At 39.3% G+C, this 25,520-nt stretch overlaps 1 protein-coding gene across 5 annotated transcripts; it reads right to left on the reverse strand.

Moving 5' to 3' along the window:
• Nucleotides 1-6,620: 6,620 nt before the first annotated feature.
• LOC308402145 (protein SSUH2 homolog) lies at nucleotides 6,621-21,513 on the reverse strand. Of its 5 annotated transcripts, none has more exons than XM_080890774.1 (14): nucleotides 21,343-21,513; nucleotides 20,479-20,575; nucleotides 18,656-18,736; nucleotides 15,292-15,372; nucleotides 15,141-15,216; nucleotides 14,928-15,057; nucleotides 13,845-13,905; nucleotides 13,277-13,398; nucleotides 12,885-12,947; nucleotides 12,721-12,797; nucleotides 10,753-10,845; nucleotides 9,070-9,175; nucleotides 7,623-7,730; nucleotides 6,621-6,942 (listed from the first exon to the last, which is right to left on the reverse strand). In XM_080890774.1, the coding sequence occupies exons 2-14, from the start codon at nucleotides 20,489-20,491 to the stop codon at nucleotides 6,802-6,804; spliced, it is 1,152 nt and encodes a 383-aa protein (XP_080746900.1). In that variant the 5' UTR covers nucleotides 20,492-20,575; nucleotides 21,343-21,513; the 3' UTR covers nucleotides 6,621-6,801. The 5 variants fall into 5 exon arrangements, with proteins under 5 accessions (XP_080746900.1, XP_080746898.1, XP_080746897.1 ...); XM_080890772.1 differs by lacking the exon at nucleotides 21,343-21,513 and adding an exon at nucleotides 20,867-21,003; XM_080890771.1 differs by lacking the exon at nucleotides 21,343-21,513 and adding an exon at nucleotides 20,758-20,897.
• Nucleotides 21,514-25,520: the final 4,007 nt, after the last annotated feature.

The raw sequence follows: 25,520 nt of genomic DNA on the forward strand, positions 1-25,520 counted from the left end.
AATAACCTTTAGTTGCAAAAGACCCAATTTTCCAGAAAAAAACTCCTTTCAAAATAAAAATGTAAATTATATGTAAGAAAGAAAAAAAATCCTTAATTTCCAAGAGAGACCTGGACAGGGTAGAGGGGTATGGTTGCAACATGGGGACAGTTGCAACACCCCCAATGCCATCAATCAACAATAAGATAGGAGTCATATGATCATTTCAGTGTTTACCCACTTCTATCCCTGACTTAAGGGCTAGAAATAGGGCATGCAGATTTTATTGAGAAAAAGGGATTTTGATGTAACAACACAAAACTTTGTTTGCAGATAAAATGATATGGCTTACAGGAGATTAAATTCTGATTTCATAGATAAACTGTGATGCACCCCCTCGGGGTAACTATGCTAACACAGTTAGCTAAACAATTGATGACAGGAATTCTGTACACGGTTCTGAAGAGCCCATGAGATAAAGCGGCTGGTTTATGGCTAAACAAGCAGGAAGCAGCTAAGCCTCAGTTCTCCTCTTGATCTCACTGATAAGATCTGCTCTGGATATATCGACCTCCTCTCTGGTTGCCACTACACACAGCTTCACCACTCCATCCTTCAGCTACTGTTCTCCCAGTATAGCCATGAGGGGGATTCCTGCTTCCTCACAGTACTGCAGCTGACTCAGCAGTTGAGGGGTTTTTTTTGTACATCAACTCAGCCTTGATGCCAGCTTTCCAGAGCTCAGAGATGAGTTGTCGTTGTTATAATCTCACACAACTAATTTACAGCACAACTCGTCCAAATCTTAAATGCCCAGAAAAGTCATCACTTATTGATTTATTTTTAACTAATATGCCATATAAATATTCTCACACTGGGGTTTTCGCAAATGATATCAGTGACCACTGTGTGGTAGCTGTAGTCAGACAATCGAAGCTCCCAAAATCAAGGCCACAAATAGCTTTTAAATGAGATTTTAAGCATTTCTGTGAGCAAGCTTTCTTTCATGATTTATGGGACTATAAATGGAGTAGAATCTACCTAACTGATCTTGAGCTGCCATGGAATTATTTATATGATACTTTTATCAAAATTATAAATAAACATGCCCCTATCTGCAAATTTAGAGTAAAATGCAGAAACAACCCTTGGTTTTCTCCTCAGCTCTCCAGTCTACTCAAAAAAAGGGATGCTGCCTGGGCTAAGGCCAGAAAAACCAAATCTGAAGCGGACTGGCTGACTTTTAGACAGCTCAGAAACCGTTCAACTTCCTTAATTAAAAAGGCCAAATCAGAATTCTATCTTTCAAATACTACTAAACATTTGAACGACCCTGAAAAATTCTGGAAAATAATAAAATCTTCTTATGGGGACATAACTACAAATGAGATGCCAACTTTAGTTGTAAAAGACTCCTGTACTTTAACAGAGAAATGTGACATTCTAAACTGCTTTAATGAGCATTTTGTTTCTTCAGGATCTCTATTTGAATCTTTATATCCAGATTTAAAACAGCTTTCAACAAGAGGCTCTCTCTGCAACCACTCAAACTGAATCTGTGGTCCAACCCTTCAGTTTTTCTCCGCTAAAGGTTTTTGAGGTCCACAGGGCTTTAAATCTGTTGGATCTAAATAAATCTGCAGGACCAGATCAACTTGATCCCTATTTTCTTAAGTTGGCTGCAGATTTTATAGCAGAACCAATAACTTAAATTTTTAATCTTAGCCTATGTTCTCCCTTTGCTGAAAGGAGGTGATCCTTCAGATGTTAATAATTACAGGCCCATATCTAAATTGTGTGTTCTAGCAAAAGTTCTAGAAAAGTTCATTAGTGAACAACTGAAAGACTTTTTGGACAAAAATTCAGTTCTTTCCCAACATCAGTCAGGATTCAGAAAAGAACACAGCACAATAACTGATGCTATTAAAGTGGTTAATGACATCGTTGATTCAATAGACTGCAAAAAATACTGTGCTGCTCTTTTTCTTGACTTGTCAAAGGCTTTTGATACAGTTGACCATGCTATTTTATTAAATAGACTAAACAATATTGGTCTATCTGTAAATGCTGTAAGTTGGTTTTCAAATTACTTGTCAGCAAGAAAACAGTGTGTCCGTGCTGCTGGGTCTTCTTCCTCTTTTCTCCCAGTATCCAAAGGAGTTCCGCAGGGCTCCATATTAGGGCCATTGCTATTTTCTCTTTACATAAACAACCTTTGTGATAATTTGTCAAATGCAGCATTTCATCTTTATGCAGATGATACAGTTATTTATTGTTCATCCCCTTCAGTAGCACAAACCCTGCAATTTCTGTAGTCTGCCTTTGACGTCGTTCAGTCCCATTTAACTCAACTTAAGTTGGTGTTAAATCCAGAGAAATCCAAGTTCATGTTATTCTCAAATGGCAAAGAGTTGTTAGCTACGTCTCCTAAGATTAAAACAATTCAAGGAACTGAAATTGAAATGGTCACATCTTACAAGTATCTAGGGATCATTATAGATCAGAATTTGCCATTTAAGACTCACATTCAAAGGCTTGTGTCGAAGTTAAAACTAAAACTAGGTTACTTTTTTAGAAACCAATCCTGTTTCTCCCTCCAAGTGAGAAAACATTTGATTCGTGCAACCGTTTTACCTTTATTGGATTATGGTGACCTGCTTTTTATGAATGCACCTGCCCACTACCTAAAGAGGCTGGATACTGTGTACCATTGTGCTTTACGTTTTATTACTGGCTTTGGAAATCGTGTACATCATTGTTCTTTGTATGCTGCTGCTAAATGTCCATCTTTGCATATTCGCAGACTCTCCCATTGGTTGATCTTTATCTATAAATCTCTCCTTGGGCTGGTTCCATCTTATTTATGTGTGTATATGTGTAAAAACCACAACCAATACAGCCTTCGTTCGCACAATATCATACAATTGATTGTCCCAAAAATCAGAAAAGAATTGGGGGAAAAGGCTTTTAAATATGCTGCCCCTGCTTCCTGGAATAATCTGCAGAAGGAACTGAAATTATCAGAATTGGTTACCTTGGGAGAGTTTAAGTCTGATTCATTAACGAGAGAACAGCTCTTTTACTCAGTGTGATTGTTTTTAATGTACTCTTAATTTGATCTGTTATTGTATATTTTACACATGTTGGTATGGGATATTGTATTTGTTTTAAATGTTATATACCTATGTGGTATGTGACTTTTGTTGCCATGATGCCAGGTCCCTCTTCGAAATGAGATTTTACCTGGATAAATAAAGGACTAATAAAGAGGTGGGGTGGGTTGTAACATATTTTAGAAGTGTTAGAACATCCCCTTACATAAAACTAAGAATAATTTATTAATTTGAATCATTTTACAGCATGCCTAGGCAGTGGTTAAGTGACACAATGCACACAATGCATTCTGGGATGACATGTAGTAGGGGAGGTGCAGCAGATTGACCCGGAAGTTATACAGAGTTCATTCCCACCACAATGATCTTCCCCTCTGCTGTTGGACACATGAACAATAACCACATGACTGTTCCCACCACTAACACATGACCCTACGCTGTGTCACTGCATCATTTCATGTTTGGCACTGATCACCACCTGCACTCATGTATATATCTTTCTACGTAGCACTCTTAATTCTTATTCTCATGTATATATCTCATGTATAGCTCATGCACATATCTTTCTACGTAGCACTTTTAATTCTTATCCCTACTTTTATTTTTTCATGTCTATTTAAGTGCTATTTATGACACTATTTAAGTGCTATTTATGACACTATGTTTGCACTGAAGCACCGCAGCAATTTCCTAATGTTGTAAACCTGCTCAACATTTGGCAATAAACCCCTTTCTGATTCTGATTCTGATTCTGATGAAGGGATTTCCGGAAGTGGGGTCAGATGTTACCTTGGTTACATAAAGGCAACATATTAAGAGGTTAACCCACAGGCTAATGCCATCATCTCATGTTTTTATTTCACCTTTCAACTGTGATTAGTCAGATTTTTCTCTAGAGGAAACATTTAATCACACATTGTTTAAAGTTGAAGTCACACATACAGAAAGCAGCACATCATTGTTTTTGAAAGTTTTAGATGGATAAAAGGATGTTTTCTTGTCATGCTGAAGACGCTATAGTGGCACATACTGGCACATGTTTGGAGTAAACTTTTTGGTAACACAGAAACACCTTCAGTTAGAGGCACATGAGGCTGGTTTTTGCCTTCAGAGCATAGCAAAAACCTTCCACAGGAAGTGAAATTAAGTGGGCAGTAAGAAAGAGTAAGTAAGTGTACAGCAATTGGTAACTATAGGATAGTAGTTTGATTGGCAACATCATTATATTACAAAAATCACCAACAGTAAACATTTCCTGTTATTGTAAATGTGAATAAACCCAGCCCAAATGTAGCCATCCTTCACAAAGTGCTGCAGTTTTTTTTACAGCGACTTGCCATAAACATCGTGTGAAGGTACATATTATATTCATAATTCTCTATTATATAAAAAAATTTAAATGTCCTTAAGTCCCTGCAAAAATTTGAATCATCTTCATCTGATATCTCCAAAGTATGATAAGGACACGCATGCAGAACTTGCAGTAAGTTGCAGTAACAGCGGAGGGAGATATTTTATTTCAAGCCTACATGAAAATAATCACAGGAAAGTGTTTAAACAGACATTATGAACTTATTTACATATATAAATATATATTATTATCTGCCCTGCTTAATCATTTCTGGTGATTAAGGACATTGGAATGTACATCATATGTTTTTTGTTCACTACTGACTTGGTGGCTTTAATATTATTATTATTATTATTATTATCTACCCCTGCTGGTGATGCAACTTCTGCATGCCTGTCCGTTTCACTTTTTGGAGAAGCAAAGTGTCTTGTCCCGATTCGTGATTGAGGTGTGAGACAAACAACTGCTGGTCCAAGTGCGTCAAAACAATGATTTTATTAAACACGTGTGAAGGAAATACACCATCACAATCCTCAGCATAAATCCCTTCAAAACAGCATACTTAAAATGTTTTTATATGTCAGGGTATAACGCCCCCTCATGCGTCAAAGCAGATACATAACATGCATAAGTTACAGTAACCACAGCTCTTCTGCTGACAACCTTTGACACACACTCAAAAAGACATTTTCTCCGTCTCCACGCCAGGTGATCTTGATCTTCTTATTCTCGCTTATCTCTGGAACATCAGAAACACATTCTACAAAAACTGTTACTTATGCAGGCACAAAATGCAGTTACAAGCCAAATATGTCTTAACTCTAACCTAGAAATGAATCTATATACTGTCTGTGTATGCAGGCGAACTGTCTCGACCTCACTGCACTCTGTCTCACCTCACCAGATAAAGCTTGTAACCTCTTACCAGACAGAAGGCCAACTCTTTCATAAGCACATTCTTACAATATATGTAATAACATGCTTGAAACTATATGTGTAATATATATTGAATAAATGTTGTAATCAAATGCTACTCAAAGCTTAATAAAAAGGATATAAGAGAATAAACATGATATAAAATGATATAATCCCCACAGTCTGTTATGTTTTCCTATGAGACTGGGTTGTATGGCTACAGTAGCTCTAAATGAAGCATTATAAGATGTGAAATATCACAATTATTCCTTTAGCTTGACCACTTACATTATTGTGAAAAAGTATTCACCCCCTTCCTGATATCTTACTTCTTAACATATGTGTCATACTTCAATGTTTCAAATCAAAAACCTTTTAATTCTACACAAACCAGAGAAAATACAAAATACACTTTTTAATTGATGATTTCATTCATCAAGGGAAAAACATTAACCAAACCTACCTGATACTACGTGAAAAATACTGGCAGCCGCCAGTGCTAACCCTCAGTTTCCTAGTAGATGCACGGTATGGTGTCAGGCCGAGCTTATTTTGCTTGTGTAGTGGCATAATACAATACAACTCTTGTGTCCTGGGTTCAATTCCTGGTGGTGCAGGTGTTTATATAACGTCCTCAGGGATTAATGAAGAATTGCAATTTTTAAGATATTACAGTGCCTCGTTCTTGAGTTATTGCATTCACAAACTTTGGTGTCCACACCACCCGACCACATGCCTGGCCGGTGGGGTGACAACGATACCCCATCAGCCTTCTATGCTTAAGGGGTAAAAAGCAGTTGCCGCTAAACCTAAACTTAATAAGAGCTTGTGCAACCCTTGGCAGAAAAAGCTGCAGTCAGACATTTGTGATAACTGGCCATGACTCTTTCATATCGCTGTAGAGGAATAATAGCCCGCTCTTTGTAGCATTGTTTAAATTCAGCCACGCTCAAGAGTTTTTGAGCATGAACGGCAAAAATCACAATCTGATATAAGTCCAAACTTTTCTTAGGTCACTTTAAAACCTTCACTTTTTGTTCTTTTATTTTTTTATTTTTTTTACCATTCAGAGGTAGACTCTATTGTATTTCAGACATTGTCCTGCTGCATAAGCCAAGTGTGCTTGAGCTTCACAACCCAAAGTGATGGCTGGACATTCTGCTTCTGAATTTTATGGTAGAGAGCAGAATTCACGTTTCCATCAATTACAGTAAATTGCTCACAATGTGACATTACCAGCACCAACTTTAACTGTCAGTATAGAGTTTTTATTTTAATTTTTTAATTTTAATAAAATGCTGAACAGAACATTACATTCTATTACTTTTTAACACAGGTATGGTTTGCTTTTCTTACCCTAATAAATGAATCATCATTATATATGGAAAAAGGAAGACTGATGAGTACATGTTTAATTGCTTTGAGCTGTGTGTATTTGTGAGTCTACAGGATGACGCAGCAGCAGGTCTCTGGGTAGTCATCAGCACTGACTTTGCGCTCGTTGCCGTACACGTAGTAGACGTAGCTCTTGTCTTTCCACTTGTAGTTCACCTGAGTGATGGGGATCAGCTCGACCGTCTGCCTCTGAAAGAGAGAGAGATGGAGGGATTCGTATTAAAGGAAAACTTTCAACAGCATCAGAGCGGGTCAGCTTGAGTCAGAATACTTTAGCTTAGCATTGACTGAAAGCAGGAGTAAAAGAAATGAGCACTTTTCTTAGCCACATTTCAGATTTGTATTAATCTTCAATCGACCAGCTTCAAACCTTTATGTCCTTTTCTTTAACAAAAATTCCAACAATTAATTCCCCTTTTGAGTGTTTATATAACAGCTAACTCTTCAACCACCATCAAATCATTCAAGATGGCTTTAGTTATCTTTATAGGTCACCTTATCCCTCGAGCTTCTGTAGCAGTTGATAACTTTAGTAATTGAACAGTCTATTGATTTTTCTATTGACTAACTGAGGAATCAGTTAAGTTAAATATTTTGCAGAGCAAAGCAATAAATTGCAGATTAACACAGGCACACCAGCACAGGCTGGCCACTGGGGGTGACTACACTATAGCCTATAGACTCAAAACTCTAAAGTAAACTTTGCACGTTTTCCTTGCTGCTTCAACTACAAATAATGGAATTTCAGCTCGAATCAATTATATTTCAACTAGAATTAGCTGCTGATGGAACAAGGATAGCTGTTTTCTTTCCCTCCACTACTGGAGAAGATCTGGATAATTTTTCTTTTGAGCTGTGTGTCGGCCTACCTGCTGCAGAATCCTGGAGGTTTTGCCATAGTTAGTTTGATGTTCTTTGATCAGACGCTCAGAGGCCTGAGAGACTGCTGGGTTTGGAAAGCCAAGCAGTGGGTAGACCTGAGAGAAGCAAGAGTTTAATTCACAATATTCACACCGCTAACCCCAGCAATGTGTTTTCCTTCTCCCCAACCTTTCCTTTACATTTATCTCAACTACACCTGCCTGAGGTGAGTTCCTGCAGTGGCTTTATGTTTAATTTATGGAGATTATTTCAACATTTCAAACATAGAATACAACATTCCAAACTACTGTGTGAAATTACTGAGATGTAGTTTTTTGTATGAAATTTTGGTATTTAAAAAAAAAAAATCTTATTAGGATTCGAAGTGAAGCTACATTGTGTGTGTGCGCAGTGTTGGGGAGTAACGGAATACATGTACCGCCGTTACGTATTTAAAATACAAAATATGAGTAACTGTATTCCGTTACAGTTACCGTTTAAAAAGGTGGTATTCAGAATACAGTTACTTTGTTGAAATAAATGGATTACACTGCGGTACTTTCCTGTTTCATTTTGTCGCGGGTCAGGACTGTTTGGGTTTTGTTTGACAGCTACGTTCTGTCGTTCCAGGCGGCAGCGTTACGGTTGCCATGGTTACAGGGCGACGCTCTCTCTCTCTCTGCGACTGTGTGTTTCCTGGGTGAGAGAGCGCCTTTTCGTTGTTGTTGTTGTTGTGCTAAGCTAACAGGCAGAATGCTACAAGCATAGCTCTAAAGAATGTAGCATCATGGGCAGTGTAGTCCGTGTTGCAGGGAGAATGGACTGCCATACACGTTATGTGTCTGTGAGCGCGAGGAGGGAGAAAAAGGGGAGTGGAAAGGTACGAGTTGTCATCGAGGAAAAACGGGAGCTGGAAGCATGTAAATATAATAATAACCACTGCAGCCAAGAAGAGTGCCTGACGAGCCCAGTTGTAAGTAAGCTATTAAGACTCGACTGTACACTGTGTTCGTGTTTTCCTCCGAAAACAATAAGTTCCGTTGGAGCAGCCTTTCAACGCCTCTCTCTGTCTCTCGCAAGAAAAGTTGACCCACACAACAAAGTAAAGCTATTTTTCGGCTACGAGCCGACAGGGACCCCGCCGTATTAGTCAGAGGTCCCTTTACTACAGTTCGGAGTCGCGGACCTTCAGTAATAGTAATAAATCACACAGCAATAGTACATTCACGTTGTTGTAAAAAGCATGATAATATATTAAGTAATCTAAAGTATTCAGAATACGTTACTGTCATTGAGTAACGTAACATGTTACACAATACATTTTGGGGCATGTATTCTGTACTCTGTAATGGAATACATTTTAAAAGTAACCTTCCCAACACTGTGTGTGTGTGTGTGTGTGTGTGTGTGTGTGTGTGTGTGTGTGTGTGTGTGTGTGTGTGTGTGTGTGTTTACCAGGTTCTGGCTGCTCTTGAACAGCTCTTTCCCTTTTACTGAGCGCAGGTTATCACTCTTCAGACCACAGCTCTGCTCCACCAGATGATCTTCCACATGGTTTTTCCTAAACACAAACACACAGATATGAACTATATTCATGCTGTATCCATCAAATATAAAATACAGATTTAACACACACTCTACATCCTGATGAATACAATATTACATGAATCAATCATTTCAAGTTTTAACCAATCAAGTTTCTACTGTTTTCAGTTTAAACTCGCAGCATGTAATTTTCATCTTTATTGACTAGAGGGCACCAAAGCAACACTCAAAAAAACATTTATTCTCTTCCGCTTATCCTTAGCAGGGTTGCATGAGTGCAAGGGGAAGAGGTGGGGTACATCTTGGACAGGCGGCTAGTCTGTTGCAGTTCTAACACAGAGAGACAGACAACCGTTCACACCTAAGGGCAATTTAGAATCACGACCAGTAACTGCATGTCTTTGGACTGTGAAAGGAGGCCTGAGTACCCACAGAGAACACTCCACTCCACACAGAAAGGCCCTGACCAGATTATGGAGATGAACTCAGGATCTTCCTGCTGTGACGCAGTGTAAGCCACCACATCGGAGGTTCGAATCCGCTGAACGGCTACCCTGAGGTACCCCTGAGCAAGGTACCGTCCCTACACACTGCTCCCTGTGCGCCTGCTTAGTGGCTGCCCACTGCTTCACTGAGTGAATGGGTCAAATGCAGAGAAAAACAAGTAATTTCCCCACGGGGATCAATAAAGTATACATTATTATTATTAGTGACTGAATATAATGGATTTGCAACAGTGCTTTGAATGTTCACGAAACCTGAATTTTCTCAATTTCAGGATAAATTACATCAGATAAATCTCTGTTGTTAATAATATTGGGGTGCCCACTGATCAAGAAATTTTTTTATTATCATTCAAATATGGCTTTCAAATTTAATGCTATATTTTTACATGCTACATACTTTTACTGATAGTAAAACGAAACAATGACCATGTGTAATTTCTTCTCTTGTTTCCTTATTTGATTTTTAAAATTTGTTTATACTGTATGTCAGATATCTGCAGAAATATATGGGCCTCTTAAGCCTTTAAGCAACTCTGTCACTGAAAGATAAAATCTTTGTTTTCATAAACTGGTTATTCCTCAAGTACAACTAAAACCGTGGGCAGGGCTCGTGTATTATCCTTAAGGACTGGACCCCATCAGTAGTCTGTGGAAGATATTTAATGTTTTCTAAAATTTCAGTGGAAGTACCTCAAAAAATATTTAAGGTAGGAAAAAAAAGAACCAACTAATTTGCATTGACTTTTCAAAGCCTTTTAAAACATCTCCATGTACCATTTTCCTCTACATAATTCACGAATATCTGTCAAAACAAACAGACCTCAAACAGAACCTTAAGTATCCTTAATTAACTCTGCAAGTATCCAGGACATGTAGCATAAAATTGGCTTCAAGGGCTTTAGAAACAAATTTAAACCGTTTAAAGGAGTTAAATTGAGTTCAAATGTAAGTGTCTTTATATACTTCTGCAACCTCCTCCAGGACCATTTGAATTTTACAAATGACACCTAAAACACACTTGAAGAACCCAATCTTCATACAGGAATCATAGGAAATATAGGAATGTTGAAACTGCTGTTGTACTCACCATTCCACTTTGAGCTCAATGTAGGTCAGCAGTTGATGTTTTCCTTTACAGGTTTCACATTGCTTTTTCCCACTACCATTACACTTTGTACACCTAAACACACACAGACACATGACTCATTATTTTTGGTTACTTATAGACATACAAATCTTTTCCCAATTTTTTCTTTGTTACTAAAGTCCACATTGAAGTGAATAAAATCATTTAAATATGTTTGACTCAGTCTTGACCATTATCGATTCTCTAGATTTTATTTTAACTTTAAAAAAAATCTGATATTTGTTTATTTTGTCGATATGTGTATGCTTATTTTGTCAATATTGCTGCTCATCTTCAACCAGGCTACACTCATAAAAGACTTTAATTATCAAATGTATTTTTAAAAGTTTGTTAAATAAATAAAAGTAACTTATGATTTCACATCCTGCTGAACATTTTTTGACTGATTTCTTCCTTTGCTCATATTTATTGGGCCAGATGATCATTTCCCAGTTATTGTGGGATAACTAGATGGCAGATGGGAGCAGACAGATGATCAGTTGAGTCCGTAGCGTCAGATAGAAGAGCAACAAATAGCAACAACAGCATTTTATTTCACTCTTTAAATTGTTAAACCCTTTATTTTATAAAACATTCATATATAAAACAATTGTTTAATGAGGCTTTTCTTGCTTTTGTAACACTTCTACTTTTGCTTTTAATTTGAGTAAAATAAAGCATCATTGAGAACATGAGCAGAGATTTAAGCAGAAAATGAATGGACATGCAGAAAAAGAAGAAAAAGTGATTCATTCGGTGGACTCTTGAAAAGAAAGAGAAAAACTGCTAAGGAAAAAAAATAGGCTAAAAGTTATGACTTTGGTAGGTTCTGAGAAAATGACAGACACACAAGTAGCCCAGGAAAAACATGCTGCAGGGCATTGCAAGCCTCCCAGAGGTGTCTCAAACCACCTGAAATAAACTGACACTGTCCCATGACAGTACTGATGACATGACTCTGTGTGTGCGTGTGTGTCTGAGAAGGGCGTTGTCTGAATCCATTCCAATTTTCATTAAGCCATTCAGCACCACAGCTTCAGAATAAAAACTAAAGTTACTAAATAAATAGCTATTGTGATTGATCAACAGAGAGGACCATACGAATGCCTGAGTGAAAAGCTTAGCCCTTAACTGACTGTAATTCAATTCATTATTCATGTTAGAACTTGCAGTCCATATGCTGACAAACACGTTATGAAGCCTTTTTTTCACAAGTTTATAAACCCTCAAACTCTGAAAGTCTCATGCTCTGCTCAGTACATGTAAAAGAGTCACCTCATTCCCTGTATAGAGAAAAAGTCCATCATCATCCCAGCTGGCTGTTTTCTGAGTCTGATAAGTAGATATCTACTTCGCACAGCTCACCAAATAGTTCTAAGCGGAAGTGGGGTTTAAACTGTGTATTGTTGCGTTTGATTGGATCACCTGTATCTGAAGGGGAAAACGTGAGGTAGAGGCTCCATAGTATAGTACAGGGGTGTCCAAACAGTTTTATTAATAGAAATTCACCTATAGGGGCCAACAATCCCTACTGACATTATTTTCTACAGGCTCATAACCCCAACATTTTCATGCAAATACGATCTAATCAAATTGCAATATATTAAGCTGTGTTTTTGACTTTAAAATGTTAATAGTGAATAAATTATTTGAAAACACAAATTCAAAATAATCAGAATCTAAAATTTATGAATTTCAGGAGACAATTCTTGTACTTGCTTGCCAACATTAAAAAAAAAAAAAAAAAAAAAGGAGGTCTGATCCCAATTTATTAACACTGAATCATTTCAATTGTAATTGTTTAATTCGGCGTATCGTTATTAGTTTGCATGTTTAAAAAGAAAAAGGTAGATGGAGATAATACAAAATGTAAGCTTTGAAACTGGTATTTTTTCTGTTTTATTTTCAGTTTGTGTGACCATTCAGTACCTGTCTTTGCCTGTGCCATTACAGTGAGTGCAGGCTGGATCGGACTTTGCCGCACCATTACACATCGGGCAAGTTTTCTACAACGACACAAATAAGCAAATGTTTTAATTGTACCTTGATCAGACTTTTCATGTCTTATTATTTACTATTGAGAGTTTCCTTACTTTTCCACTTCCACTGCACTCCTTGCATTGCTCAGTACCTGCTGCATTGCACGTGTGGCATTGCTAAACACAAACACACAAAAAAAGCTAAAAATGAGTAAAAGGTAAAAACTTTTCAGAATCACACTGATGGGGAGTTCTCCTTAGATTCCTCACACACAGTTTGTGTTCATGGTTTAACTTCTAATTAGAGCTCCAGCTAAAGTGAAAACTACATGTGGCTATAGCACTGACACCTCGTGCTATGTTAGAAACCAGCTCATTCAGGAACTCAAATCTTCACAGATTTCAAGTATCCCATTCTTTAAGTATATATGTCTTCAAGCTTAAAGCTCAGAACCAAACTGCAGGTAACCCAGCACTTTGACAGATAGCTTTTGTTATTCAGCCACCTTGACGGAGGACGTGTAGGGCACCCGGATCTTCTCTGTGTGGTCACTGAAATGTTTGGGGGGTGTGGCCTGGACCTCCCATGGTCGTGGAGCGGGCTGGGCGTAAAAGTCAGCAGGCTCACCTTTTAAATACACGAGATCACAGAAAATGACAGTCAATAAACTACTAGTATAGTAAGTTACTGCATTGTCAGTAGGTTTACGCAAGGATTAATAAAAAAGGCATTTCATTATTATGAAAACAAAAGCAAGTGTTTCCAGGTTTAACTCTTTCAGGTAAAACACTATTGATTAATCAGTTGTTCTGGAGTTTGATTCATAATAGGCTCTGAGTATCACACTATTGTTTTTAATCCCTCACAAGGCCATAAACTTTGAGTGTGGTCAAGAACAAAGTGAAAAATGTGGTTTGGTAACAGGAAACAACAAAACTCTACCATCAGATTAAAAAGCATCCAGCCTTGCTCTATAATAACAGAACATGGTGGCTCAAGGAAACAAATGAAAATGACCATTTTAATGGCTCCACATCAGGTTTTGATTTAACAAAATGAAAATGTGCGTTTACCTTCATGTGGTTTGTGGGCCCAGTCAGTTGACCTGGACTCAGTGAATGTCTCCAGACGGTACTAAGGAACAAAAAACAGACTTTACTGAGAGAAACTGGATTTGTTGATAACATTACTGTGCTAATTTCTCTATATTTCACATCAGAGTGAAAGTGAAACATACGTTTCTATGCATCATGTGCAAAAAGCTGGACATGTTAAAATAAAAGCATATTTGTTGTGTCAGATACACGTTACAGGCGTTATGATTTTATTCACAATTTAATGTCACTTTAAGGTTTTTCAGGTCACATGTCAGCCATGTGCAAGTTAAGGTTTGTTTTAAACTGATGTGAAACAGTTTTTTGAACTGAGACTGTCCTCTTTGACAACACATATTTGCCTTTATTTTGTCTCTGCATGCTCAAGATGTCATCACTTAGAAGGACTTTGTAATAACACTGCTCATGCAGCTATTGCCTGTCAGCCTGGTACTGTATGAGCCTTCAGTCTGTTTCTGGATCAGGAAAGAGTTGTATTAATGCACATGTAGAATGAGAAAAAACATCTTATTGTCAAAATAAGTATAAGATGGAGACAAATGGGGGTGAAAATATTGAATAACAAGAACTATTTTCACTCTCACTGTTAAAAGTGTAGAACCTGAGATAGATGTGATATTAAATCCACAATTTGTTTAAACTTGTAACATACAACGTATTTCCAATTTGGTTTCATATAACTGGGCATCATATTACTGCATAACAAATTTTGTGGTAAAACCAGTATTTGGAACCGGTATTCCATATTCTTTGAGCTAATTGCAAGAGTCTTGAGGGTGTGATGAAAAGTTCTGGCAAACTACTACTTAAGCAGGTCTGGACACTTACTAAAAGCCCTCAAGTTTTTGAGCAAAAAAAATCCTTACACAGGTTTATTCTTAAAAGTTCATTATCATTCAATTATGTCCTTTGGTCAAATGTTTAGAAAACTATGAGTGCAAACAGTTCAAACCAGTCTGTTGCAGAGATAGTAAAAGCAGGTAACTCAGTCCTCAGCATCACTGATGCTGACAGCATTATAAAAAGGGAACATTTAATCACCCTAAATGTGTTGAATGGCTCCATGGAGGTGATGACTCCCTGAGTGACTGGTGCGTCACCGTAGCAGCAATGAGACGACACAAATTCCTTTAAAGCCTCGCGAGCTGCATTTTCAGACAGAGAGGGGATGCTACAAAACACACAAACTCTGTGTTAAACCAGAATATTCTACTGATTGTTGAGCAGCTGAAAGACACAGGTAATATGTCGTACCTCCATTCAGGATTTTCAGGGGCAGGTTGGGGTGGAGCTACTGGCTCCATGGGCATGGGAGGAGGCAGGAAACCTCCTGTATCAATGACAAATTTTCAAGTACCAGCAACAGCATTAATGTGAGGAATTATGTGAACCGGGCTTTTCTTACCTCCTCCTGGCACAGTGCCTTCATAGCCTGGGACATTGCCAAACATGTTGGCTTGGGGTGCCATGACAGGTGGGTACATAGCTGGAATAAACAAGAAACAAACCATTGAAACCAATATTTTGGATGAACTTAAAAATTTTCATTCAAACTAAAGTTCTAACCGAACAGCTTAGGAGGTTTGGGCCCTATACCACGAACCTCGTTCAGCAAACATGCAGAACTAAAAAAGTCGAAAACAGAAAAGCCAGCTTTAATTAAGCTTGGTCTAAAACAAAACAAAAAAAGGTGACATTTGATAACGGTGTAACACAATTTCACGCATCACTGAATGCAGGCAAAACAGAAAATACCTCGACATTATAAGTACAGTGTTGACTTTGGCCACATCTTAATTTTTTGCCATCTTCACACAGATTTTTCCCTTTCTATTTATTTTTATTTGGAATTATTAATTTTAGAAAAATGATTATATCCATCTATGGGAATATCAGTTCCTACTGACATGACAGCAGAATAATGGCTCAGAAAATTAAGATTACATTTACATGACACTTTCCCCTTCTAAAAGACTCAAAACTTGCCAATGTTCCTAAAATTTAGTTCCAATGCTTTTGAGTAATTTTGAGTAAGCTAGCATAATTTTAACCTCAAAGGGGATTTTTTTTCCTTCATGTTTGTATACAAGAGAAACTGCTTAATAAACAAAATCTATATGCGTTTTTTGAAAGCTTTTTACAACTTACAGACTTTGTTCAAATGCTTTTGCATATTCGTAGTGTTTCCTCCCTTAAATGAAATATCTACTTTTCAAGTATTGCAATTTGCCCTGTTGTCTTCCGTTCTCGTAAAGTATAATCAAACTTTTTAGTGTTTGAGCCGCTTAGGCGCCGTGGTATTGCCCCTATCAAGTCAGTGAGCTGGGAGTTTGCTGTTCTCCCCGGTTCAAATATTTGAAGTTTGCACGGCTACATTCTCGCCTGAAAATTTGTTAAAAGTTTATTTTGCAACCCAGAAAGAGTAATAAGAGGGGCACTGAAATTCGGGATTGTCCGAGAAAAAACGGGAGGGTTGGCATGTATTACCTTGCATAGCCTGTAACGTTATTATGATGGACAGGTTTTATGAGTGAACTTGACTTTAAGTCACTTACAGGTTTCTTTGGAAAAATACTTTCTTATATCCAGGTTCTTTTTGCTGCCATCCTCCTCTCCTCCTTGCAGGTCCTCGCAGCGCAGGATTGCCGCTGCTAAAACTAAACAGAGCTCCCTGAAAGGCACAGCCAATCACATTGGCTATATTTGTCACATGATATAGGACTCCAGTAGAGAACGTAATTTAACTCTTTCTGCACCGCTGGGTGAATGAGAGGTTGACAGATCGCTTTTTTTTTTTTTTTTATTTCTATCGGTTTTGTTTTTCTTTACTCAAAGAGATCAAATTATTGGTGGGGACAATTCAATAATCGCTGGATATTGGTGGGGACATGTCCCTTCCGTCCATGCCAAATCTACGCCCTTGCATGAATTAAAAGGAAAGGTATCATATTTCACATTATCTTCCTTCAGAAGACTCATTCATCAAACTGGTTAAACAGTGACAAGGTGGAACATGACAATTTTTTTAGATAAACTTCAGTTCATACAAAGTTACATTATGTGTGCAGCTGAACAAGCCTGATCCTGCAGAGAAATTTGTGGTGCGAATGAAAGAGGGTTCTGCCCACGCTAGCGTTAGCTATTCCAGTAAGATTAAAACCAGCATGTTAACCTCACACCCAAAAATGGTGACAGAATATTGTAATGCATCTCATTTTACTTTTGATATTAAAATTTGACACCCCCCCCCCCTTTTGTTGTTGTATTAACTGTCATGTTTAAGTCAAATAAATGTAATAAATAAATAAGTCACCATGAAATCACAATTAAGGCAAAATACAGTTAATAAATTTACATATCAGAACAGAACTGTAACATGTTCTCCACTGCAACCCTGCAGGTTTATTTCTGATTCTGTCATAAGTCAGCTGTGTGCAGGCAGGAAAGGACCCAAACGCACACTCACGTCTCAAGTAAACTCAAAAAACACAGCCTTATTTGCTGGCGTGTAGGTGACACAAAGAAAATAACCTAAACTGGAATACTGGAACCTAATCGTACAAAGAGACACACAGGGAAATACACAGCCATGGATGAGGGAGATTGCAACGCTGGACAGAAGAAAACAAAGTGCTTCAATTAACAGGTAATGACGAGAGAACAGGAAACGCACACACACGCAGCTGGGGCTAATTACACACAACGAGACAGAGGATGCAAAGCTAAACATAAAACATGAGATAAGGTACCTTCAGAGTTAGAGAAGTGAAACAAAACATGGCACACACAGATAAGAGAAAGTAAAACCGGAAGTAATGAGAACATTCACAGAGACGCAGACAGACACAGAAACGTGACTGAATGGGGAAACATGGCAGCCAGGGGAAAACAGAATAAAACATGAGGAGGAAATAAGACACAAGAACTCACACAGCCTATATAAACACAGACACACAAAGAGAGACACAGAGGCCACAAGGGGAAAATACTAAATAATCAAGGAACTAAACAGGGAATATAAGAAACTCAAAACAGGACAACTAGACTAACAAAGTGGACTTCTACATAAATCATCATACAAAATGACAAAAACACAACCCCCCCCCCCCCTCCCCCAGAGATTCACAGTTTTTAAAGTTTCTATAAGTAGAATGGGAGGCAGAGTTTTGAGCGACAGACACACTCTCTAGTTTTAAGATTAGCTTAAGCACTGATTACTTCTCAACTCTCTTTTCTCTTTCACATACCACTATTACATACGTAGTCTAAACCAGCAGTCCCCAACCCCCGGGCCTCGGACCGGCACCGGTCCGTGAGTCGTTTGGTACCGGGCCGCGAGAGTTGAGGCTCAGGTGTGAAATGTATGCTTTTCAGGATTTTTATCGGTTTTTAGGGTTATTTTGTTATCGTTTTTATCGTTAACTCGGTTTTCCTAGGTCTTTTTACTTGTGTTATGAATAAATCTTCTTTTTTTGGTACCGGTACTAGTTTTATTTTGTTGTATTTATCCGCGACACCTTAAAGGCCGGTCCGTGAAAATATTGTCGGGCGTGAACCGGTCCGTGGCGCGAAAAAGGTTGGGGACCGCTGGTCGAAACTACTCGTTAAAAAGGCAAACATCTGCATAAAACTACAGGCTTCATATAGGCGGAGGGGGCAGGAACTGTCATCCAGCAATGATAAAGATCTTCAAGTTATGAAACAAGCTATAAAAAAAGCAGGTTAGGTCAATGCAACAACATTAATGTGAGGAATTGGGCTTTTCTTACCTCCTGCTGACACATTGCCTTCATAGAATGGGGCATTGCTGAAAGTGTTGGCTGAGGTGGGCATGAGAGGGGTATATGCAGCTGGAATTAAAAGAAATAAGAAACAAACCATTCAAACTAACACAGAGAGAACTCAAATTCATCTAAGTTTTTTTAATGCATTAATTAATTATCCTTTTTTTTGGTGGGGCGGGGGGGATGTTTTTGCTTAGGGTAAGGTGAACACTCAGAGGATGACATCAACATTGAAGTTTATTATGGATAATAAGTATTGTGTAAGCTGGGCCTCAGCAGTTGTGGGAAGGGAAATGTACCGTATGGTCATGTACTCAGGGCTGGTCTCTGTGGCCTTGGTGCACTCTGTTTAAGAGAGGTCTCCCCTTCCAGAGGGAATTATTCCTTTTTCCCTTATCAAAGGCATCAGTCGCATTTGTTACTTTGATGGACTGCCGAATCTTCAAGAATCTGTCTTAGCTTATCCATCCTTTCATGCATCTATTTTCTGCCGTTTTGGTCACTGAAGCAGCAGCCTGAGCAGAGAAACCCAGGCTTCCCTCAAATCAGCTCATCCAGGAGGACACAGAGACACTCACAAGTTAGCCAAGAGATATAATTTCTCTAGCAAGTCCTGGGTTTGCCCTGGGGGTTCCTCACGGTGGGACATTCCTGGAGTCCCAAGTCCTAGTCTGAGCTTCACTTTCCTCCACCTCTTCCCTTGTCAGCAGTCTAACTTCCCTTCTACAGTTCTTAGTATTCTTTAAGATATTATTCTTCTGAGTCATTCTGGTTTGTTTGTTTGTTTGTTTGTTTGTTTGTTTAAAAGTCTTTCAGCCTAATTTCAATAGAGCTGAATACAACTGAAAGGGCTCCTATTTCCCCTTCTACATGTTGTAACAAGAACACTTCAGAGCCCTAGGTCATGGATTGCTTTTATCTACAATGGACAGTAGGTGGAGTTGCTTAGTCCTTGCTCAGGTGCTTGAATGTAGATATGTATGCGGGCAAAATAGAAGCTACTTTAGCATTATGACTTTGATGTTGATTTTGGTAGAGATTTGTAGATGTTTGTTTCTTTTTCTCTTCCATCTTCATACAGCTTTCTCCCTGTCTCTCACATTCTTTCAATCTTTGTGCCGCCATCCAAAAGATGAATGTTACAGTGTAAGAGAATTACAACCCAATAAAATGCATAAACTAACCCATATCAATTATCCATCCATATCGATAGCTATATTAGAATTGAATGAGGTGGTAATGCTGACAATTAACATAACAAGAAAAATCATTTTGGCTTTCTTTTACCAGCACCCATTTAAAAATAAAAAAAGAAGTTTATTTTAGAAAAAACAGGTATATCCATCTATGAAAAACAGAGTCATCATTTCTTTCAGGACTTAGGTCAAAGGAAAATCCTAAAACTAAAAAAATATTCACATTGGAATTGTTTCCTCAACAAAATACAACAACCTCTGTTTATAAGTAAAGCTGTTCAAGCACAAATAAATCCCAGAGAGAAAATAAAAACCAAATGATGCAATTAACAGGTTAACTGATATCAGGTCGCCATTTAACAGAAGTTTAGGCAGCAGGTTATTTAATTTCAGTGAATATTTAATTTTTTGTATTTATCTAGTCTCAGAATTAAAAAAAAAAAAAAAAACAACTTCAAAGAAACCTTAAAAATGCACCTTGCATTTGCTGGAACATATTTGCTGCTGGTAGTCGCGCCGACTACCAGAAGCTCATCCCTGCATCCTTCGTGTGTCCTGCTTGGACTCGGTGTCTGTGCAGGGTGACTGCTGTCCTGCTATTTCACTTCTTACCTGCGCTGTTCATTCTGCTGCAGATCAACCACTCAGTAGACCAGCTCGGTTTTATGGTAACCACACAGGATCCGTTGATTTAACTCCGCCGCGCAACCTTCGAAATACATGTAATTAGGACCTCTTTGTATCAGCCCCTACGTCAAATATCAATATCAATAAACTAATGTTTAAACGACTGTTGTCATTTCTATTCCCTCACCAGCAGATTGGTGGTGGGTAAAGGTCTGAGGGTAAAGAATAAATATAAAGACAGAATTAAAACTATTCTTAGTCTACCTGAAAATTTGATATTGGGTCAGAGAGAAAAATAGCGGCTCTATTTTCTTCTGTCTCCTCTGTGACAGAAAGGAAATGAAGCCCTGCCTCTATCGTATTGCAAACATACCAACAAGTAACGTGTCATAAGCTGTTTTTTTCTTCTCCAGGCGTGTTGGCACAGCTTTTCTATTCAAGTAAAATTGTTCTCAGGTTAGTAGGAGGCGCCGACATTCCTGAAAAGTCATTTCTCATAATCCGCCCTCGTAGCCTCTCCCCCCTCCCCCCTCGATCCATGTTGGACTTTTCTACATGTTTAAGGAACTTTCACACATAAAAGCTGTGCGAATATTTCATGCGTATTTTATATTTCGTAATATTTGTAAGTATTTTTCGGACTCATCTATTCTTCATGCAGCTGTTCACACCGACCAAGCTCGATTTTCCCGATGTTTCGAATCTGAATTAACAGATCTGACCAATCAGAACACTGCATTTGGCAACCAGCATAGCTCAAATCGCGTGCATGTACTGAATATACAATGAAACGGAAATAGTAAAATAATTTTAATAGTAAAAATAGTTTAAAAACAACAACTATTTTACCTCAGGCACACAGCAAAATAGGCCTTCTCAGGTGTGTGGTCCCCACTCTGCTAACAAGAGCTTAAACTGCACTGACATCTTGAAATACGTTCAAAAGCGGCCATCGTACAGTTTCAGCTCCTGGATCAAAACATAAAATGCCTTCTCTAAGAATCTGATGAACTCAGAATCTCCGTCTTTTTCTTTCCTGGCTTGGGAACATCAGGACCAAATTGCGCAAAAGCGCAACGTGTTCGGTGTGTCTGTATGATACAGGGCAAGTTACAACCTATAGGCCTACATCAGTGGCAAAGGCGGTGGTTGTTGTAACTTTATTGCAGGTTTTGTATGATAACAGCATTTTGATTATTTTGTAAGTGATTTAAGTGTTAGTCACATGTTTAGTGAGGGCTGTTAATTATAGATTAAATTTTCTGCTAAAAGGGAGCATTTAACAGTTATTTTCATTAGAAAACTGCGTTTCCCAGAATCCTTTGTGGTAGACGAAAGTTACTCTGGGTTTTAGCTAGCAAAGAAGTTTGGGAAGCCATTATATGTTGCTCTGATGTCGAGCAGTTTATTTGTTGTACATTCCCCTTTTTGAAGCCTTATATAAAGACTATCGTTTCTCCAATTGATGTCCGATCCATTTTTTGGCTAAGTGGATTCGCCACATCATTTTTTGGTGCCGAAACCCGGGAAAATGAGCGAACAGGATTTACGTGGAGCCGCCGCCGCCGGGGCTGCGGGAGTGGCGGATGACGAGCATCAGAGAGAAATGGAAAGAACAAAACGGAAACGTGGGACGATAAGAGGTGCTACCACACGACTTGTACATCAAATTGACTCCGAAATGGCTAAACCAGATCCGGACACTGACCATCTGAGCACATTACTGGAAATGCTGTCGGCAAAGGAGCTCAGCTTGTATGCCTTAGATAGTGAAATAGAACGTAAAACAGCTCTGGATGACCTGGAAATGGAGATCGAAAGCGCAGAGGAATATAAGGAGCGCATCATCCTGTCCAAGAGCCGTGCACGGCGCATAATTAAGAGAAATGAGGATTCCCGCGAACGAGCCGCACATCAAAGGGTAAGTGACGCTAACTCTGCTCATTCATTGGCACAGAGAGCATCGGTAAAGCTTCCTAAGCTGATCATTCACAAATATGATGGAGATGCCAGTTTGTGGCAGGAGTTTTGGAGTCAATATGAAGCTGTTATTCACCACAATGATGCACTATGCAAGAGAGAGAAGTTTACCTATTTGAAAACCTATCTCACTGGCCAAGCAGCAAAGGCAGTTGCAGGACTGATGTTGACAGATGAAAATTATGACAACGCAACTGCAAAACCGATTTGGAAGAAAGGATGTAGTAATTAGTGCGCACATGTCAAAACTGCTGAACCTCACACCTGTTAAAAAATCCTCTGATGTGCATGCTTTGAGGCAGCTGTATGATGAATGTGAAATTCAGATCAGAAGTTTAGAGTCATTGGGTGTAGTGTCAGAAAGCTACGGAAGCTTGTTATGCCCAATATTGCTAAAGATGATTCCAGATGATATAGCTCTTGAATACAGCCGTCAGAGAAATGGAGATGAAGAGTGGAAAGTGTCAGAAATGGTCACATTCCTACAGAAGGAGGTTCAGAGCAGGGAAAGAGCGCTGCAAATGACAAAGTCGTACAACCCACAGAAAGCTGAAAATAAACTGTACAAGCCACCGTTCAGTGATGTGAGGTTTAAAAGGCCTAGCATACAATCTACTGCTGCCCTGTACACAGCCAGCCAGAAACAAAACACCTGTATATTCTGTGAGAGTGAAGATCACAAATCGCAAAACTGCCCAAATAATGACACACTTCAAAGAAAGGACAAGTTAAAGAGAATGGGGAGATGTTTTGTGTGTTTGGGACAGAAACACATTGCAAGATTCTGTAAGACCAAGAATGTGTCCTGTGAGAAATGTGGACGGAGACATCACGTTGCTGTGTGCGGTGGTGAAAGGGTGGATGTACAGGCCCCATCCCAACCAGAAGAAGCAGTGGTCTCCTCCGTGCTCCCTCATTCAGTAAGAGTGAAACCAGGTGAACAGAATACTGTGTTGCTACAGACTGCAAAGGTGTGGATTGAAGGCCCGTCAGGCAGAAGGATAGCTCGTTGCTTATTAGATGGAGGCAGCCAAAGAAGCTTCATACATGAAACGATTGTGAAGAGCCTAAATTTACCAGTTATAAGGCAAGAGACATTGACACTACACACATTTGGGTCCTCCTTTCCCACAAGATCACAGCGCAGCATAATGAAGGTTATGCTACAAAATATCTGGGATCCTAGCCAGAGTATTGTAATAGAAGCTGTGGAGACCCCACAAGTGTGCTCGGCAATAATGAAGGTTCCTGGCGAACAGATCCAGCATGAGCTTAAGAAGAGAGGACTACAACTGGCTGACTTCCCAGGATCCAGTGAGGAACCAGAGCTTGCTGTCCTCATAGGAGCTGACTACTATTGGCAGATCGTGACAGGAAGGGTGGAGAGGCTTACAGAAACATTGGTGGCACTGGAGAGCACCTTCGGATGGTCTGTTCAGGGGCCAGTCTCTGCATCAGCTGCATTCCGTGTGAGGAAGAGAAACTCCTCTCCAAGCAACTGAAAGCATTCTGGGAAATAGAGTCTCTGGGTATTACAAATGAGACAACAAAGAACCCAGAAGATGATGAGGCTCTGCAGATGTTTGAGAGAACGACTATGTTTAAAGATGGACGATATCAGGTGGAGTTGCCATGGAAGCCAGAAAGGGTAGAGCTCTCAGACAACTATAGAGTTGCCAAAAAACGGCTGGACGGTCTGAGTAAAAGATTTAAGAAGGATGTCACACTCTTCAGCAGGTATAATCAAGTGGTGGAGGACTACTTGGACCAGAACATTGCAGAGGAAGTGACACCAAACAGCAGCACAGATTCTGTAATGTATTATATGCCTCACCATGCAGTGCTGAGAGAGGACAAAGCAACTACAAAATTAAGAGTGGTCTTTGATGCATCGTCCCATGAAGAAGGCTGTCTGTCGCTGAATGACTGCTTATTTACGGGCCCAAATTTGAATCCAGATCTGCTCAGTGTTCTCCTTAGATTTAGGGAACACAAAATCGCCTTTCTGGCAGACATAAAACAAGCATTCCTGCAAATATGTCTTGCAGAAAGGGACAGAGATGCAGTCAGGTTCCTGTGGTTCTCAGGTGCACCGAATGGAGAAGTGAATGATCACCTGCGCATTCTGAGGATGACGAGAGTGGTGTTTGGAGTTACACCAAGCCCGTTTCTGCTTGCAGCGACAATTCGAAGACATCTAAAGCAATATGAAACAAGCCAACCACAAGTGGTGAATACAATAAGGGAGTCACTTTACGTAGATGACTTCATTTCAAGTACACTCTCAGTGGAAGAGGCGCATCACATAACGGCGAATGCCAAAGAAATACTGGCGGCTGCTGGTATGGAGCTTTGCAAATGGATGACAAACTCAGCTGAACTGAGGCAGAAATGGGAGAAGAGCTCCACAAACTACATGATGGCACCTGAGACGAATGGAGTAGCATTAAAGGTGCTTGGATTAGTGTGGAGGCCAGAGCCAGATGATTTCACCTTTGACCTTAGTTCACTAGTGAGGCTTCTAACAGAGAAGAAAGGAACCAAACGAAGCGTGCTGCAGTCCTCAGCACGAATTTATGACCCACTTGGGTTTCTGAACCCCTTCACCATTAGGGTCAAGTGCATGTTCCAAGCAATGTGGGAGAGGGGGCTCTCTTGGGATGAAGAATTGCCACCAGATCTGGCACAAGAATGGCAACAGTGGTGTTCAGAGCTTACTCAGTTACACCAGCTCACCATACCAAGGTGGTACCAAATCAATATGCAACAAGAAAGCAAAGATGGCTTGGAATTACATGTGTTTTGTGATGCCAGTGAAAGGGCATACAGTGCTGTGGCCTATCTGCAAGGCAAAACACGAGAAGGACAAACGACAATGAGCTTGGTCGCATCTCAAGCCAGGGTGGCTCCCCTAAAGAAAATGACGTTGCCACGTCTGGAACTCATGGGAGCCGTGATTGGGGCCAGATTGGCGAACAACTTGATCATCTCGCTGAAGATGGAGCAAGCCCAAATAAGAATGTGGACTGACTCCATGATCACTTTGC

This window comes from Rhamphochromis sp. 'chilingali' (genome assembly GCF_963969265.1).
Source record: "Rhamphochromis sp. 'chilingali' genome assembly, chromosome: 9".
Classification (NCBI taxonomy): Eukaryota; Metazoa; Chordata; class Actinopteri; order Cichliformes; family Cichlidae; genus Rhamphochromis; species Rhamphochromis sp. 'chilingali'.